The sequence below is a fragment of the Bombus vosnesenskii genome, unplaced genomic scaffold (assembly GCF_011952255.1).
Source record: "Bombus vosnesenskii isolate JDL3184/JDL3185 unplaced genomic scaffold, Bvos_JDL3184-5_v1.1 scf7180000013304, whole genome shotgun sequence".
Lineage (NCBI taxonomy): Eukaryota > Metazoa > Arthropoda > Insecta > Hymenoptera > Apidae > Bombus > Bombus vosnesenskii.
This window is the reverse complement of record NW_022882953.1, coordinates 406,439-426,846: the sequence shown is the minus strand read 5'-3', so window position 1 is coordinate 426,846 and position 20,408 is coordinate 406,439. Positions and strand designations below refer to the sequence as shown.

At 36.8% G+C, this 20,408-nt stretch overlaps 1 protein-coding gene across 1 annotated transcript in view; it reads right to left on the bottom strand.

Moving 5' to 3' along the window:
* Positions 1 to 1,066: 1,066 nt before the first annotated feature.
* Positions 1,067 to 20,408, bottom strand: part of LOC117234369 (ubiquitin-like protein 3) — a 112,679-nt gene continuing 93,337 nt past the window's right edge. Inside the window, exons 2-4 of the mRNA XM_033495493.1 lie at positions 14,203 to 14,311; positions 10,797 to 10,961; positions 1,067 to 7,168 (exon numbers count right to left, since the gene is read on the bottom strand). Coding sequence (XP_033351384.1) covers positions 7,104 to 7,168; positions 10,797 to 10,961; positions 14,203 to 14,311 — 339 coding nt within the window. The 3' untranslated portion in view covers positions 1,067 to 7,103. The remainder of the gene's footprint in view (positions 7,169 to 10,796; positions 10,962 to 14,202; positions 14,312 to 20,408) is intronic.

Genomic DNA, 20,408 nt, shown 5'->3' with positions numbered 1-20,408 from the left:
AACTAAATAAATTGCAGTTAAAATCCTCATTATGCTACAGACAAAAATATGATCTAATATTTACAAATGAGGTGTGTAACGCAAGCTTAACAATAAGTTTTCAAAAATTTGATATTATATCGACAAGTTCATTACAAGACGGCACAGTATGTGGATATACCTTATCATCCACTCTCATTAAAAATTATCAACAATTACAAGACGGTTCTTCACAGTGCACACCAAGTCTATATCGTAGAAATTACTTTACTGTATAGAAATATCCAGCCACGCTGCAATATATTATGCTGTGCCCTATTGTAAGAAATTGGTTGTTCTCCTTTGCGCAACAGATAACAAAATTATATGTATCTGTTTACGAAATCCGTTGAAAAAAGTCTAAGATCCATTGTCATTCAATTTAATTGTTCGTCACACTATTTACATGTAATTAGTTACCTAAAAGTAGCGGTAAAATAGGTAACATCTATTCTATAGTAGAATTAATTATATGAATAGTTTCAAAAATTTTTTTTTTTTCTTCAAATTAACATTATAAATCAGAAAGCAGAATGGAACTTGAAATGCTAGTTAATTTAATAGCAACGCGTTAGAATACGAAATGAATGTCATGTACACAGTTATATGAGATATCCTTGTGGTGAATGAATATGGTTGTTATCACTATATGATTTCTCGTTTAGAAACGTTTACCATTGTCACTTTTATGGCATGATATACTCCTTATTCTATGTTACATGTATGATAAGATACTTGACTGCGTTTAAAATGATACAATTACATAGAGACACTTGGCAAAAAATGAAACTTCGTACAGCAAGTACATAAACAGAATAGGGATGTATGAGACATTAAATGAGTGTGTCATTTTACTATTGTTCGTTCTTAACGTTCTTTTTCCCCCTTTTCCATTACATTATCGTAAAATTAACACGCAGATATTGTAAATTAATCGTCAGTACAAGTTTAGTGTTTCTTTCCCTTTCCTCTTTATTTTAATTAGATTTACCACTTCATTCTTCGAAATTATTTTACATATTCGAATCAATAGGAATTTATGGAAGAATTCATTAACATCGGTTTTATTAACGTAAGGTCTACAAAAATTATTGCGTGTTACATTTTGTTTACACCTTTAACGTTAGTTAATGTTGGATCCTTTGTTTACAATTTACACGCATCAATAAGTTATGGCAATTCGTAGGATAGCTTTCAAATAATATATTTAACATTCGCCATATTCTATGTAGGACGGCCAGTTGAAAACCTTTTATACATCTCCTTCTTGTCAAAGGATTAAAAGACATTTTTAGCTCGAAACTGTTTTCCCTCCGAGAGCAAATTAAACATTCTCACGTGTGAAGTAGATTTCTTCTTAACTTTCAATCGTTTTTGAAATTTCACGCAGTTTCTAGATACACAGGGAGAAAAAAGGAAAAAAAAGAAAAGAAAAGAAAAGAAAAGAAAGAAACCAGATGTTTTTTTTTTTTCAGAAAAACAAACGAAACGAAAGAATCGATGATCAATTTCAGCGAATATATGGAACGAAACAAAAAAAAAATATATATTTAATGAAATCGCGTGGATGCATTCCTTTCTTTTTCCTTCGAAATCGATTTTCACGAACTCGCGCATTCGTATGTGATCATGTGTGTGTTGTGTGTGTTGTGTGCGTGTGTGTGTGTGTGTCGCGTGAATACAAACGATTTGCCTAGAAAAATACTGTTTTCAAACTGTGAAACGTCAAAGCAACGAAGAATTAGGATTATTTGTCACTTGAAGAGAGTTTAGAGGTCGTCAGAGAATAATTTTATACAACAATACGTCGTTTGGTTCTAAAGTAGAATTTCAGTGTCGCGCACGAAATTTATTATTCTTTTTTTTAATGTTTCACGGATCTCAAGTAAAATCATTACAGCCCGATTTCCGTATAAAATTAGATAGTTTGCTTTGTACATTTCGTTATTCTCTTCTTCTTCTTCTTCTTCTTTTTTTTCGCTTTTTTATCTTTGTCGTTAAATCGTGAATCTCGACGTCGATAAAGATCGTGTGTACACGGCGTGCGAGGAAGAATTCACGCACGTGTGTTTCACCTGCGTTCAAATTATTATTTTCAGCCATTAATTACAACCGTTCCATCGATTACGATCACATCGTAAAGTGCTACGATTACTTTTCAACATCGAATAACACGGAATCTCTAATACGATTTCTCTTCTTTAACACGGCTTAAGTGGGACGATTCATTAAAACAGGGGGTTACAAGAGGGGGGAGGGACAGGGGGCTCACGTTTTTTAAACACGAAGGTGGGACTCGATTTCTTTTTTCTTAATATTTTTTGGAATGTTTGCTTACGAACGAAGCTTAATATTCGTTACGATCATTGTTCCGCCCCTTTTTTTTTTCTACTTCGTCTCAGGTAAAACTCCCGTTTGTTTGCCGCGTGTATGACGATCGTTATGTTATTTTGATTTTGTCGTTTTAATCGATGCATTTTACAACCATCTATTTTAAGTTTGCCGGAACAGCGATAAAATTATAACGTTCTTTACAATATCTGGAATATTACGGCGTTTAATATATTATCATCGTTTCGTTGATCCGCCAATATGCTCCCGCGGTCGATAAAATTTGTCTGACTAGCGATAACAATGCTCTATCTGAGAGACGAGAAATCCCAATGCATGCAACGTCTGATCGAAATTCGTGGTAAACTGAATTGACTACGGTTTTCGATTCGCAAATGAAAAATCTTCCTGGCGGTCTCGCAACGCTTTATCAAATTCCCTTCTTCTCCGTCAAACTAGCTTTCTTCTTCCGCTTCTTCTTCTTCTTCTTCTTCTTCTTCTTCTTCTTCTCCGCTTGAACGTGCTTGAACACAACGAAAGAAACCAACGCATCAGACATTATCGAACATCTCGAGTAAAATCACGTTCGGTCTCGCTGTGTTCACGCATTGTCCCATTCTATACGACTATAACAACAATTTTCCAGCCCGGTCTCTAGCCTCGTTTTTCACGTTATACGCGATGAAAACCTGTAATCAGCTCATTTTACGCGAGAAAACGACGGATCGAGGATCGCGAACGATCCCCGAGTTTCATACGATTTACGCGTCGTAAATAATGAATATTCGCGTTGGTGCCAACTGGTTAATAGTTTTGCTCGGTTATGATGCACGTGATGCTCGTTAATGAAGAATCAAAAATGTGTTTTCTTTCCTTTTTTTTTTTCTTTTTTTGTACGTTGGTTGTACAATGGTATTATGCGGTCGCATTTCGATCGGAAAAGACGCGTTTATGTGTAGAAATAAATCTATGATTTGATTCTTAACCGCTAGAAATTTTGATATGATGTAAGTGTGTGTAAGTTATATTCCTCGTAGACTGTTTATTATTATTATTAATTATTCATTATTATTATTAATATTATTATTATTAATATTATTATTATTAATATTATAATTATTACTTTTTTTTTGTATTTAAGAATACCATTTTATTTTCATTTATCATCTTTCTCGTTTAAACAGCAAATAGAGTCAGGCGTATAGTTTTATATATAATACACTATTACAGTTTCTTTGTTTTTTTTCGTTTTTGTTTTTTCAATTAATTCCCCTCCTCGTGATCTCTCGGAAGTTCCATGGCGTTCACAATTTCATTTCCATTTTCTTTTTTTTTTTTTTCTCGACTCGATACGGCTCTCGTGGTGGGTGCGATACTTGTGTTTCCTTCTCTCTCTCTCTCTCTTTCTCTTTTCTTCTCTCTTTCATTCGCCTTGCGTTCGGTGTGAGATCATCTTCGTAAAGTACGACGAACGTAAAACAAGAACAACGGACATCGATATTTAGACACAGAGAGAAAGAGACGGAGTGATTTTTGATGGTTTTCGCGACGATGGTGATTAACTATCTTGTAAACACGTTTTTGTTCTTTTTTTTTTTAGGGGGGGAGATGGTAAAAGCTGGGTTTTCGTTCGTCGTCGAATGTTCTTTCTAGTCGGAACACCTTTCTTTTTTTTTTTTTTTTATACAAAGAATATATCGCGCGCTCGATTCTCATATCGTGTCACAACACTCAAAATAGCTCTTACGATAGACGAGGTAAAATTTCGAACGATTCACCTAGCAGAAGGAAAGTTGTCCTATTCTTATTAACTTCGACGACAGAGTTCCATTCTGTTTGTTTCTTTGTTATCTTTTTTTCATCTTGCGTTTCGAACAAACACGCTTCGTTTCTTCTTTAGCGAGACTTTAAAGTAATATTGTAACGTCAAAGGAACTATACAACAAGCTTATTACAGAGCAACTTCTTCCTTTCTTTCTTTCTTTCCTTTTTTTTTTTTTTTTGGTTTCCTGTGTTCTATACACGTGTCGTTTTACCTCGCGATGTCGAAATAAATGGAAATCGGTTTCGCCTTTGCGACAATTTCACCAGTACAATTATTATTCGTGTTCTGTGATCGATCTCGTTGATTAAAGTTGAAAAGATCGTGTACCATCGGCATCGTGTTTTACTTCTCTATAGTCCATATTCATGAGCGTGTACGTGTACGTGTGATGTGTTTATTCGCAATTTTTCAAACTTACTCGCTAAATAATTTGTTAATTTTATAAACAGCATTCATACGGATAATCTATGTCTTAACAGTACTTAAACCGAAAAAGGAAAAGAAAAGACGAGAAAAGGAATCGGAAAGGAAATCTGAACAAAAACGAAAACGGCGACACATTGATTGATGATAAGTCGATCGCGAAATCAGACATTAAAATGCTAAATCATAGTGCTAGCCATCCCCATAAACCTATAATCGTATCTGCATGCACTCAACGTACCAATTATTTAAATAGGCGTATTATTTTCTTATACGAGGAAAAATGCGCGTGTTTCGATCGATTAAGAACTATGTATCTACATACTCGAGGAATATGAAAGAATAAGCCGAATAAGAAAGCAACTATGTGCGATAACGATATTTTTATATCATTCTTTTCTAATCTCCTTCCGAGATTGCTATATATCCGATTTTTAATTTTTCAATGTCACCAGTCAACAACGCGATAAAAATTTTTCTTTAAATTTCATAAGACGCGATAAACAAATCGTAAAGGACATTTCGAACTAACAACAATTTCGTTCGTAATTTTTCATCCTTAGAATTATTACATTTTTCAGAAATGATGGCCTATAATGAATTAAGAAACACATGCGCCAAGTTGAATTTCTATGGTACACAGGTTTATGAGTCAAGCAGATACCGACGATCTCGAATGTGTAAAGAAACGCATTGTCCGTCGACGTTCTATACGATAATAAATTAAATAAACATCCGGCATCGTTTCGCCTCACGATGAATTTCACTACATAAGAACATTATATATACACGTATTATGCATTGGTAAGAGTCATAGTACATTATACAGTAGTATAGTTGAGTACAGAGTAGGCTACAACTTATCGTAAAATGGTTTGGTTGGACCTAACTATAATCAATACTCGCGATATTGGGTATACTCTCACCTATAACATGAATTGATCGTTTGGGTCTATGAATGACGTTTCTAGGCCCGATCGATATAAAAAAAAAAGTAAAAAAAAAAAAAAAAAAAAAAGGGAAAAAAGAGGAAATGGACGGGTGGAAACAGAATAAAGTGACGAGGGAGAGGGTTGTGATGAATCGAAACGGGCTGAGGGATGAGGATAAAGGGAGGAACAGGGGTTTTACGAGGACGAAGGAAACAATGGAGGGAACAGGAATGGAGAAGAAGGAGCTAACAGGAAATATATTTGAGTGTTTATTTAATCATAACTACCATTAGAGATCCAATGTTCATTTTCCTCTGTAATCTTATTCCAGAATACTAAACTCTCGAAGTGGCGTCATAATATTACTTTAAATTCATGATAATAAAGTCTATCCTGTGTATGAGAGTTTAACTGCTTGTCAACATGTCTCATACCATTATATATTTATATATATAATTTCATATATATATATATATAATATATAATTTTAATAATAGTATGTATAATATATAATTATATTCACTACCTGCATATCACAACATAAATTTCTTTCTCTCTTTCTCTCTCTCTCTTTCGTTCTTTTCCAGTCATTCTCACTTTCCGTCGATCTTTCAAACGTAACACACTCATTCGTACGCAACACACACACACCCATACACACACGGATACCGTCTACAATAATAATTACTATTTAACACTGCAGTATAATCGGATAGTGGTTGAGTTTCTAAGCATCGTGTAGCGCCGTTCAAGAACGCGTACCATCGTCCTCCATTCTTTTCGAAAGGCTCTACCGTGTCCTAATCTCTTTCCCAACGAAAAATTGATTTTAATGGAATTATCTTTTTGCCCCATTTTACACGTGTAATTAATAGGCTTCGAGAGCCGAATCAATCGCCGATGCCCCACAAGTAGCGTAACTTCCTCTTGACTTTCTCGATCATGGAGGGTTGAACGGCTTCTCAACGTCACGCGTTCCAATGTCCATAGTCGAACTGGGTCATCGATATCCCTAAAAACGTGTTTGCCGATCTTCTGTCGCGAGATGGATTATAAATAGATTTTCAGTGTAAACACACCGGTCAAGAGTACATGGTTACTAGCGAACAAAATAGGATGTAGCTTTTATGTAGGTCATATTGTTTGGCATTGGTCACGTTTAAATTTCCTCCAATTATGAACATATGGATCTTGCCTTTCAAGACATTTTCACTATAATTTTTGTCTCCTTCTTTTTTCCTTTTTACGTTTTTTTTTTTTTTCTATGTTAACGACGACGAAAGAATTTGTTCATCTGGGACGATGAACGATGTTTTCTCTTTCATCGTTCTAGCATGCGGGCAAACCAATGTAAATTCTTTCCTTTTTCTCTCTTTTTCATTCGTTTGTAATTTAGATGAATTAGCAACAGGGGTGCGACAACTTCGTTTTGCTACACTGCTCACAATGCTCAGCCACTAACAGTGATACATCAGCATCGAAACCTTAGAAACCATGGCTCAGCTAGAAGAACGTGGGAGCTGGCTCTCACACGGAACGACCTCAAAATATATCCAGGGCAGCCAACGTTTTCTTTAAAGTATGCAACAGGAAGCTGAGCAGCAACTACTCCCGCCACCTTTACTTTTTTGCCTCTGATCTGTAACAGAGAAGCGACGCTTTTGTTATTCCAACTCTCCCAATATCCATATGTGAAAACTACGTCTTGATTCTTTTCAAATCGATAAGTTATTTCGGTCAGTCGTACATTAATCAAATAGAGCGTTTCGGAATAAATGATACCACTTGAAGAAGAAGATTTCTCTTCAAGACATATCGTATAGTTTGGAGTTTTCTATATAATTAGAATATTATATATATATATATATATATATATATATAAGTAACATTCTAATTATATAGAGAACTCCAAACTATATGATATGACTTAAAGAAGATTTCTCGTATATACAGGGTGGATGGTAACTGGTGGTACAAGCGGAAAGGGGATGATTCTACGTGAAAAAAGAAATCGAAAATATAGAATAGAAATTTTTTTTTTAAATTTTTCCATCGAGACAACGATCTACAGTGAGATCCGTTATAACGAGGCGTGATAAAGTGCACGCGTACCGAGCGAAAATTCAAAGTCGATTTTCTCGAAAACAAAGCCTCGAACGAAAAATTTTTATTCTATATTTTCGACTTCTTTTTTCGCGTAGAATTACCCCCTTTTCGCTTGTACCACCAGTTACCAACCACCCTGTATATAATCCTCTAAATCATTCAGTAAGATTGGTTAAATTTAATTGTTACTTCGTCTTAGCTCTACTGTATGAAAAAAAACGTTTTATAAAACTAATTGATTACTCTTCTCCTACCTAAATAATCTTGTGCGCCATTTATTCAGCGAAATTGATTACGTGTAATCGCTGTCTAATATTTACTCAGCTGTATCAGAAACAAATTACTCATATCAAAAACATTTCATAAAACAAAATATATTAACTTTTTTATTATAACGACAGATAAGCAGGGAGAAAGAGTATAAAAAATTCCTTCTGATAAGATGATAAATTACACGGTTATTCCAAGACTCGTAAAGAAAAATATAAAATGAAAAGAATACAGGCGGATTTACGTGTAACATCCGCGTTACGCAGCGTGACGCACACGTTTGTCATTTCTAGCTAAACGTAACATAAAAGCAGAGAGTCGTGATCCTTTTCCGCGTGCACGAAAGGACCGTTGTCCTCGACTTCCGGCCGCGGACCGTAAAGCTAGACACTCGATTCTCTTTCTTCTCATTTCTCTACGGAGGAAACACGGGTTAAGTATGTGCTTACCGCACCGTAAATCATATTTGTTGTGTCGTCGACAATAACAAAGTTAATACCTGCAAGTAAACAGCAATTAAGTACCGTGAGTTCTGCCATGTAATTTCTTTTCTCAAGATCGCGAAGGGATTGATGTACAGGAACGATGATCATGGACACACACTGGGATTTGGAGTATTGTGGAATTGAATTTTGTTTTCTTTTTTTCGAACGTTTTGTTAATCATATTCGGGATGTAGAGTGTTGTCAGGCTGAACGTGCATGTATCCGCCATTAGGCAGAAGACCTGTAATTAGGAAAAACGAGATTGGGATCTTTAGACGATGATGTTGCTCGTGATATTATGATATGGAATACACAATATAATTATTTTACGCCTTGGGAACAAGTATTTGGAAATAATTTTAACAGAACGAAATTAAGAGAACGAAAATGATATATCTAGCTTTCCATAGAAAGAATGAAATCTTAAAGAGTTAAGAAAAGCAATTTCAAGTAATACGTTTCTGCATCGCAGTAGATTTTGAAATAAAGATAGGATAGGTGTTTTTCTTGGATGGATTTTCTTGTTCCTAAAGATGGAGTGTTTTCTTAAGCATAAAGTTTTTTCACGTGTTAAGGAAATCTATCTAGATCTAGTTCCAAGAAGTAAAAAGATTATCAAATGCATTGATCTTATAATTTACAATCTAACAATGAAATACTCTGTTCCACATTTTCTTGAAATTGTAAACCCAACAATTATATAAATGAATACCTCATTCCATGCGTGATATATATCGCGATAAAATCAATTTTATTTCACCTTTTCCCTTTCTATTACGGTCGAATCAAACTCCATATCTCTATTACCTAAAGTAATAGATTTCATCGATATAAACCAAAAATCAACATATACGTTACGATTTTAAATCTCGAACGATTCACGTAAACGATGTTGCACACTTTAGCTTTGCGTAACATCAAATCTAAGCACAATATTCGTTGAGAGCAATCGCTAAAAAAACAATCTAGAAACGAAGGTGGATTAACAAAATCAAAGATGAAAAATAGGAGTAGAAATTTACATGGTAGCTATAGAGAACGTAAAATATCGCTTTTATCTCGGATGCATCCGGATATACAAAAGTAACAGGATTAACGAGGACGCCCCAGGGAAAGAAAAACAATGAGTTGGAGCGTGTATAAACAGGGTTGCATGTTTATTCCGTGAGGAACGTGAACCGCGTACAATAAAATAAAGTAACGGTGCACGCGTATTCACGGCTGTTCTTCAACCCTTCCATCTGGTGGATATCAGTCCGTTTCGACTTGTCTGATATTGTACAGCTTGAATCATGAGAAACAAGATACCTATGAATCCCTTACAAATTTGAAAATAGAGAAAAATACATCGAGAGGGAATAAAACTTAAATTTTACCGAAGTTTATATAACGCCATAAACATTTCATTCTTCAACTTGATAACTGAATGTACAATGGATTAAATGATACGTCGTATCAGTTATTAAATTAATTGGATTAATTTAATAATACATCTAATTGGCTATAGTTTTTGGGATGTTTTAATAGTTACAGATCTGTAAACAGACGAAATGAGGTCAGGCAGCGGACTATACCAGTCTTATATTACGTACGACACGACTCCTGGAGCGAGTAGAAACAGCAAACGAAAGTAATGGCTTGCCTTCCTCCTCTTCCCTTTCTTTCTCGTCCCATCTGTTTTCTCTTCCCGTCTGTTCTTACCAGTTCCCTTCACTTTCTTCTTCTCCTTCTTCATTTTCCTCCTCTTTTCCCCTTTCTATTCCCATTTTACTTTCGCTTCTATTTTTTTCTTTTTCTTTTTCCCCACCTTCTCTTCTTTCTTCTGCCTTTTCGTTCCCTTTCGTTGATCACGATCAATCGCAAACAATGGACACATAAATATACCAGAAAGAACTATTCCTCAGCAATAAGCCTCACGATATGTTGTAGAAGAAATGGAAAAAAACGATGTAGTACTAACGAAAAATAGTCCTCTATCGCAATTCTAATAAAACTGACATATTTACATCTATCTGATACTACTGGGTCTCGGTCAATTACTTGCAAGACATTTGATTCGTATACAATCTACTATTTCATAAAATTGCTACAATTATGTCTACCTAATAAATATATCTCTCTGCGCCCTATATAACATAATAAATAATAAAATACCTTAAGTGTGAGAAACCATAGTTAGAAAAATCCGAGAGTTTCCCTAATAAACCTCTTATTGAAGACTGAAACGATCGACTGCTACTATAATATATTCGCTCGAGAGAATTCACCGTTTGTGGATTAAACCGTGCTCAATCTTGGCTGATAGCACAGCCACTCTTCTTCTTCCCCTTAGGTGGAGAACATCGCTTGTCGTCCCCCCCCCCCCCCCGATAGGGTAAACAGGGTAACGGCTGTTCGATGATTTACCTTGAGAATTAGGCTCGGGAAGGTTCTCTCGTGGGACCAGATGCATCACCGTGGTTTTCCCGAAAGGAAGCCCAAGAGCACCGAGCGTAACATTGCTGTGCAGAAAACGTCCCTGGTAGATTAACCGCAGGATCTCCGCTTTAGCGACTGCCTCTTCCGCCCAATCTGAAAAGACAAAGAGAAAAAAGAAATGGACGCCAGTAGATATCGGAGCTACGGCCTTGCCTCGAATATTTTCAACGTTTTTCACCGGCCGAGTCGACGACGACGAAGCGGGAAAAAAATATAACTGCGCCCGCTGTACCGGAAAACGCGGAAGCTTCGCGTTGATAATCCCATCAGCCGGTTCCTGGCACACGTTCCGTGAACGTGAACCTTCCCTCGACTTTCTTTCGACCGTTCGTCGTCTGGATTTACTCGACGACGATGTAACAGAGCACGGAATAGAACGCACAGGGAATTGGAGAGGCTCTATTGCGAAGGATAAGGTTGTGACATGGCGCGACGTGTTTCTTCAAGGTATTTGGCGGATTGTAATGGACTTGTAGCTTTGGGTTTCTTAACACTAGAACTACCAGAGTACAGTTGACCGTCAAACAACGAGAAATTGGTTATACGCGGATTATTTTCTCGGTCAGTTGTTGTAGGAGATACACATTTACTCACATAATCCGCGTAATAAACCATGACTTTGTAACAAACCAGATGTCTGATGAAGAGCATTTAAAAAAAAAAGACGATCGCGTTAGACTATGCTCATATTATTGACGTTGCGTGAGATCAGCCGTGTGTCGATCGTCACATCAGCACAGTATAAATATAATATATGTATAAATAATATAAGTATATATTAGTATTTATATGTTGTACATGTGTATGTATTTTCTCTTCCTTATATGTATATTTATAATTTTCTTAATAACATTTTCTTTTTTTTTTTTTTTTTATTTCTTTTATTACGAGAATACAGCAATAACACGTGTATGTACATATGTGGGGGAAAATGAAATTTTCAATAGACTGTTATATACATATGCGTACAGATATAGCTGTTTCCAGAGAATCAAATATCATAGGTGGATTTTCGACTATGAGGAGTGTCTGTGTCTATAATCCATGCGTTGTTCAAGGGTCAACTGTAGTTAACAATGATCAATAATGATAATTTTTCATGGGAAATAGATTTACAACAGTGCGTTATTGGGTATTTGAATGATGTTTGGTAAAATCTTCCCTTCCATCATGTGATTTTTCATGTACCTTTGAGTTTGATTTCCTTAGTACAATTTTTATACTTTAGCCGCTAGTAGTTCTAGCGTTAAAGATGCGCAAAGAATTGTAGTAGTCTCGAACTAGAAATTAAAAATAGAAATTACTTTTGTCCCTTTGAATGGTTCTTTTAAATTCTATAGTGTTTAAACAATTATATATATTTGGTGTTATGAGCATTTTTTAATATTATTACATAATTAGTATAAAACTTTTAATTCTATCAGAGGATGATTCTAGCAAGTATAACGAAAGGGGAAATGAATAATAAATTATAACGAAACACAAGACAAACTGATATACATAGATACATAATACGTGCACGTAATTCCACGTAATAATGAAATATCGAATGAAATATCGAGGAGAAAAGAAGATTTCCATGAAAGGTACAATAATTAGACCACAATGTAACATACCGGAAATTTAAGGCAGGTAATTAGGGGACTTCCGAACAATGCCACCTAAGTTGATGAAACTGTATTAACGGTAATGCAACTTTTCTTTCCTGCCATTCAGGACCAAAGTAATTCTGGCGCGACAATTCGAGATAGCAGAAGATGCGGTCGCTGAATGCATTTTAATATTAAACGGGTTACTTGCCAAGTATCCCAGAGATTTGCATTGAAACACGCTACTTAGAAGAATGGAAGTCCACTTGATTCGCCTTTTACAGTATTTAAAGCACGAAGACAAAGGCCAAGCCAATTTTGTTTCTCTTCTATTTCGATGTAAGAGTAAGTAACGTCTATGTGTATAAGAGGATCATGTGTTCATAAAGAAAGGAGGGCAAAGAAATGCTAAAATAAAAATAAAGCGAAAGGAAGAATTTAGATCACCTTTTTACCAGTTATACCGTGCGATGGTTTTCTTTCACTTGAGCTTATTGAAATTAGTAATATTAGTTGCCGAGATATCTCATGTGGCTTTGTTTCTTTTTACGCTTTAGAAAAAGCGATAAGATAGTAACAATAAAAAGGAAATTTCATATATAGCATTGGATGTTCAACATTTGACTTTCAATTAGGAACATTCTATGGAATTTCTTTTTCACTAAAGTACTTGGATTCAAATTGATTTTACTAAACGACGATTAAAATTAAAACCGAGTAATAATGAATGTAATTAATAGGCTTAACGATGATTATCGCAAAAGTATCGATCGCTTTCTTATACCAACGATAAAACTTTTATGCTTTCTATATTCTTACAACGTGGCATAAATTTCGTGAAACTGACGAATTTTCAATAAAACGAATCTCTTCAATTAACGAATTATCTTCGTTAATCTATCAAAGCATTCATAAAACATAATAAAAGTATAACAGAAATAATATTCGTGTATTCGAAACTTCGCTCATCAATCAATTCCCTTTCGCTATTCATTCTTTTATACCAGGCATAATTTTTAGGAAAATCTCGTTGCGCGATAAATCACGGTAACAAATTTCTCACTGTGTTTCGAAATTTTTCGTTTCACCATCTCGCGTTCTTCCATGCCTAATTGAATTGTACTCGGTGCTCCTGATATATCTCACGATGAATAGCGATGTTTCACGGCCTATATATTTCTGCGAGTGTTTTCAATTCCGGCACTTTCATGCTTCACGTGGCTGGACAGTGATAGACGATGAAAATACAGGCGTAAAATAGTATCGTATAGTGCGGATGAACAATAAACTACGTTTAATTTATCGATAGAAAGATACGCTCTTCTAATATATCACGCTGGGTATATACTGTCCGGATATTGTTTGGATAATTGTAGGAGCGAGTCTTGACAAACGCGACATTTCCATCGAGTTTCTCGATGATAAGGGAATTTCGATGACACATCATGCCGAGGGAAGTTTCGAGTGATAAATTAACGCGACAGGACGCTTAATCGGACTGTCTTGCGTTCATTGTTCTCCACGATTATCTCGGATGACTATCTCGTGAACACACGATACGACGGTCGTTGACAAATATCGTCTGATTTTCGTGAATCTTATTTTATATACCCTCCTTCTATATCGTCTTGTTTTTTATTATTCGGATGGAAAGCACCGTTTTGCGGGAAAAGTAGAATACTGCTGATTAACGAGCGAATACAGATTCGTTACACGCTTCGGGCAAAGTTCAATAATAAACGTACCTTCCGGCCAGTTTTCAAACACATGGTGCGCTATGTCCCCCGCAGAGTCGCTCGGACTGAATAGGAACTCTTTTGTCTTACCACTGACAAGAATGAGGCGTAGATTTATCTGCAAACAGAGAAACATAGCTGTTAATACTCCTATGAACTTTTCCAACAAGCGTTGTTCCTGATATTACTCCGAAGTAAATTGTTCGTTAACGTTGTTTAATTCGTTTACAACGTACGACAATGTGAGAGACAATTGGAACAATTATATCGATAATAACGATTTGTGATCGATTCCTGTAAGAATATTTGGAAAAACGGATGGACAGGTTTTAAAAAAATGCCAAATATGAAAATTCACTAAGTATGCAACGATTCAATTTCATATGGATAAACCGATAAAAAACAGACATATATAAGTTACAAAGATAATCAGAACATCTCTGATAAGTATACATACAGCTACGATATTATTCTTAAGAAAACCAATATCTTTTAGGTTTCTTCATCCGCAATCTTCGATATCCTCGCAACGATCTAATCGAGATTAACAATCCGATAGTAATGAACATATAAAGACAAGTTAGAAAAACTAATAAAAATATCCGTGACGAGTATATGCGATTATCATAGAACATGTATAGATATAATCTATAGAAATTCGCTATAAGAATCTTAACAGCCAAGAATACACATCGCGCAGAGTACACATTTTATTCCCAATAACAAGGGGTCGAAAATCCAACTACGATCGATTCGAACAATTTCATTAATCTGTCAATCGGTTCGTTTGCGAAACACTTGGAGGAACGCGAGTCGCTGTCCAGTTAGCGTTATAAGTACGAGGTCGATTCTTTGCCTCTGGCTGCGATATTGACTTACAAAATGAACCCGGACAAAAGAGTCGGGCGGCGGCTATAGATCATCCGTAGCACCCTTCGTGCTCTACTGCACGAGTACACGTGTCGTAATTCTCGTTCGTTTAAACCCTCCGCCCTTAATCTTCATTTCCCCGCTGCGAACACTTTGAATCGCAAATGTCGCGCCCCGTTCCGTGGCGTATCTCTCTTACTTCGAGGGGTTCGCAACAGAGGCCGCCTCCTCTTTGCTTGGTTTGCCATTGCAAAGACAAAGACAGAAAAGAGAAGAGGAGGCAGAGTACACGCTCGGATAACATTGAAAAACGAAAAGAAGAAAGAAAGCTTGGTCGAGGGGGGGAAAGCCGAGGAGGAAAGGGCCACGAGTGGTATTTATGGTTGTTCACGGTACGCATATATGGTTCTTATCTATCTTTGCGTAGGGACACGCGGTATGAAAGGGAATTAGTCCCGGCTCCTCTGTCCTAAACCCTTGAGCCTGACTTTTACGTTACGGTCACGTAGCCGTCGCCTTTAGGCGGTAAACACAGGGAAAAGCGAAATTTTTCTATGGGCGATAAAAGTATGAGTTGACTCCAAGGGTTGTTATGGGTGTTCGGATTTTTTTACTATAGAAGAGAAGATTTATTTTACGCGAGGTCGACGATGTTGCAACTTTTAGTATATAACGGAGACAGCCTGATGTTACGTAAATTTATTTTAGATAAGTTATAGGATGGTTAGGTCGATGCTTCGGCACCGCTGCAAACTATCAATTCTAGTTCTTAGACATGGTTCTTCGCTCAGTTTTCGTTGGATGAGGGATGTCGTCACAGGAATAGATGGACATAAATAACGCAGCCCAGTAATCATTTTTAACGCTACAGTTACTGACCTATAATACAGTATACTATCTAAAAATATCATAAACTAAGAGGAAAGCGATTTGACATAAAAAAATGTATTAATGATGTTCTCATGTTTTTTTAAAATCGCCATTTGTTTTATCAAACGTATCTGCGTGCTTTAACATTTATAATGTTCTATAACGCACGAAGCAGAGCACAAAATTTATCTTACGACCAATTTACGCGTTAACGAACCGTTCTAATCCATCCACGAAATTTCCAACGAATAGCTAGGTACTCTTCGTAAAATATCTCACGTTGTTTCTCCCAAAAATCGGCGACAGAGCTTCATTATTCAGACATCGAGGCGATCGAAGATTGCCCTAAAGACTTCAATTGCTCTTTAAGCGCGTCAGCAGCCACGTTTCGTTCGTACGACGAGTACAATTAAGATAGTATTAATCGTCTGCGTTTCTCTGTCTTCCTCTCTCCCTTTGACCAGTCGACGAATTACGGTCAGCGGCCGTTCTACGGACGCAAATTCAATTACCATCTCGCGCGAAGACCGGCCAACATAAATAATTACCGACGAAGCCAGATCGGCGCGGTCATCCGGGGAAAGAGATAGAAAGAGAGGGAAGGGAGTGCAGCTCGTGACCCATCGCGGTTTCTGCGGTCGCAAGAATCCGCCGCTAACGTTGCTACGACATAAATCATTGTCACCTGGTTGCGAATAATCGCTCGTTGGCACGTGAGCCTTCCACAGCAGTGGCCTTACGACTACGCCCCTGTTCTCCGTACCGCCGAACCTGACGCGGAAAATTTCAAATTTATCGAGGTACGACATTGTACGACTCGTTTAGCAATCATACAGGGTCGACCACATAAATTGAATAAAGAAACGTGATGATGTTGCAAACGGTAGCTAAATAAATGCATAATAATGTAGCGGAAAATGGTTTGTAGATAATTTTGACGAGAACTCGCAGTTTTGAGAACTGATTTATTATAATTCGCTAGAGCGTCCCTTATCCGAGCTAATAGGGGAACAGAATTGTTCGGATAATGGGATTTTCGGATAATAGAACAATCGATTTTCCAATATGAAATTTCGCTTCCTCAAATATAGATTTAGATCAATTGACAGATTCTTTACATTTTTATGGATTTCATATCTTCTTGGGTGAGTTGAATGTATAGAATTACGTTCTTTTTGTACTTCGAACTATCGAGAATCTTTTTCGAATGCCACGAATGCTTCGACATGAGAAGGCACGTGTCCATCCGATTAATTTCGATGAATATTTTACAAAATTTCTACTTTATGGTATAGTCAGTAGGTTCTTTATGTATAGAAATGTTACTGACTTAGACTCAGTTTAAACTGCTTAAATATTCAAGTCTGAGTCGTGCCGACTTGTTATCAGAATAGAAAAAAAAAAAAAAAAATTACGGATCGATCGAAAAGCATCGATCTTTGTGCGAACACTGATACATACTCATTGCTTCGACATAACGTTATTTCACCTAACATTCTTTGAACGTTCCCTTTACAATGGCGTTCTTCTGCAATAATACTCCATCGTATTTTATTTTTAGTACTCCTTTTCCTCTACAATGAGTTCTTTTGTGCGCGTACTGTATCGCGTTTTACCGTTCCTGTTACACTTTCCATGTTTCTTACTCAACTGCAGTAATAAGTATTCAATGCAACTCCACTATTTTAAATTGTGCTTTGAAACATGATTTCCATGGAACTCCAGCAGAGTATAATAAAAAGTTAATCGTTGTTTGTATGAAATATAAAAAAAAGAAGGGAAACAATACAAATGATGGACAAGCAAAATATAAACAGATTGCTTATTTATTATAATACTTAGCTTGTTCTTCTCATCGGACGTTACTTTCCACAACATCGTATTGATATCACGTTGATATTGATACGCGATCGATAAAAAACTACTTTCTTTTGTAACGACAATTTGAATTTTAGTTGGAAACGTTCATATTTATTAATTTTTAATGTATATTTAATTGGTCATTCCCAATTTTGATAAACATTCTATACTACTATACTGTTTAACATTATTATTAACAATGAACGAAACATTAAAATTAATTAACACTGTTTCAAATTTTACTCATATATAGAATAATCAATAAACTGTACATAAATACACATACAATTAATAAATTCTACAACTATCGTTATGGATTACTTATGAATCATACGTAATTGTCAATTATATTATTCAATTATTAATTATAATATAAATTTTAGGAATCGTCAAATCTCCCACGAAGAAGCTATATTTACAAATATCCTTCGATCAATAACAAATCACAGATACTCAACGAGATTCTGCAGTCCCGACGGCGCGGCAATGGAAAATTAATCAAGCGCGTGGTAAGTGCTGAATTCAGTCAGAGTCGGCGCGGTCATAAATAGAATTTAATGGTATGCAAAAGTTGGTAGTGGCACGCGCTAATGCCGTTAGTTCGTACTTTATAATTAATTCGTACGAAACGGAAGCTCGGTGGCTAGCGCGACAGATCTCGGACAAATATTTCTAGCGACACGACGAGTTACTGGAATTCCGAACAAAAGCTCGTCTCCCACGCGACACTTTCAAACACGTGCACCACCTCCGCATCTCTCTTTCACCGTTTTTCTCTTCCTGTTTCAGTCTGTTGTTCCGTGGAACGAAAGCATCACAGGGGTGGATGACAAAACTTGGCCGCACCTGTGTGTGAACTCAGCTTAAAGGCGCGCAGAGGGGACCTGTAGTCGACACGGAGAACGCGTCGTTTTAAAGGGGTTGAAGCTGCGAGATTTTTCGGAACGAAGCCGTGGGTGGTGGAAACTTCAAAGGGACTTATTCATGCGGTAGCATTCGATACTCGGTTTTTTACCGTGCACACGGTCGCTAGACGACGGTACCGAGGTAAAGAGAGAGTGCAAGGGAGAAGGAGCGTGTTGTGCTACCTGATGCGTCATCCACGACTCGATGCTTTTAAAAAGCCGTGGGGGGAAAAAAGCTGTTTCAGCTTGACAACACTTTCCGGCCTCCCGGCTCCTCTCTGCGTGGAGAAGTTCAACCGCATGTTCAGTAACAATTAGTTCTCAAAGATAAAACGACTACCTAGGACGGAGGAAGGGTGAAGTGTATCCCACGTGGCGGAGAACGACGTTAAATATGGATGGACGGGTGTAAGTACGTTCTGTTAAGAAAAGGCGAGCAAGCGAGGGCGAACGAGGCTGTAGATTAATAATAAAAATGGGAAATATCGACGAGCACACGGGTAGCCGGTGGTCGTTGTTACGGACGTAGCGCGAAAGGGTGAAACAGGCGCTTCGTTGTACGTATTATGTGTATTTTCATGCGATATACAATAGTTTGGAAAGGAAAATAACCATGTCCAAAGATGTTGGTGTATTTTAAAAGTAGCCGACAAATCCAGGAATTTTTATGAACAATTTTTATGAAAAAGCTAATGGTATATTTAATATGTAATCTGTGATAACTGAACTGGGGATGATTATGCATTTATGGGAAATTTAAACGCGCAAAGATGTGCATAATGTAGATATGTAATATGCAAAAGTATATTAAAGGATCTGTTACAATATTCAGAGAATGGAGAGCTCTGTATCTCTAGGTTGCATTTTCTTACTTGTATTCATAGAAGTATGCGTTTGCATAAACCTCTGCAGTAGAATGATAACGAATACTCTCGAAATTAATATTTCTCCGGAGAATTGAAATCAATAGTTTTGATGTAGATATTTCTCGAAAGAGGCCTATAATCAAAATTTAACGAAATTAATGGCTTTGATAATGTACAATTTTAAAATAAAAAAATCTGACTTATCGCGTGTTTCCTCCGTGCGATGTTCAAACAGGGAATGAGCGTTCTGGTAACGCAGTTGGATGGCTCGTAATGTGAGGCTTTGAAAAGTGCCGCTTTAAAAGATGAATGCGTAGCTGCGGCCTTCGTCCTTGTCGTGGCCCTTCTCTTTATTTGCGCGACGAGTTTCGGAGCTTTGAAAGAAAGCCGGAGCGAAGCGTACAACTCGAACCCGACACTCGCGGTACCTTCTCTTTCTTCGCCGTTCTCCTTTGGCTAATTATCGTGACGGGATACAGGAGAATGGCGATTCATTTTCTCTCTTTTTCCACGGAACGAGAGAATAGAGCTTTTTCTGCGGTGTTGTGCATTCGCGTGCAATTGATGGATATCTTTCATTCGCATTCATCGTGAATACGCTGCGTCAAGTGGCTGGAATCGTGAAGCGTATCGAAGAACACGCAAAACATCCATACCGGAGAATAAAATAATTTCTTACGAATTAAATTGCTATAAAGAAAAATTGTGACTACAGATTTCTCGATTTATAGCTGCGAAACTTTGAAACGTTGCAAAAGGAGAACGACGAAAAGGTGCAACCGGTGTTTATAAAAATTAAGAACTCATTCAGTGATAATTATATCACTTGAAATCATTCTTTAGA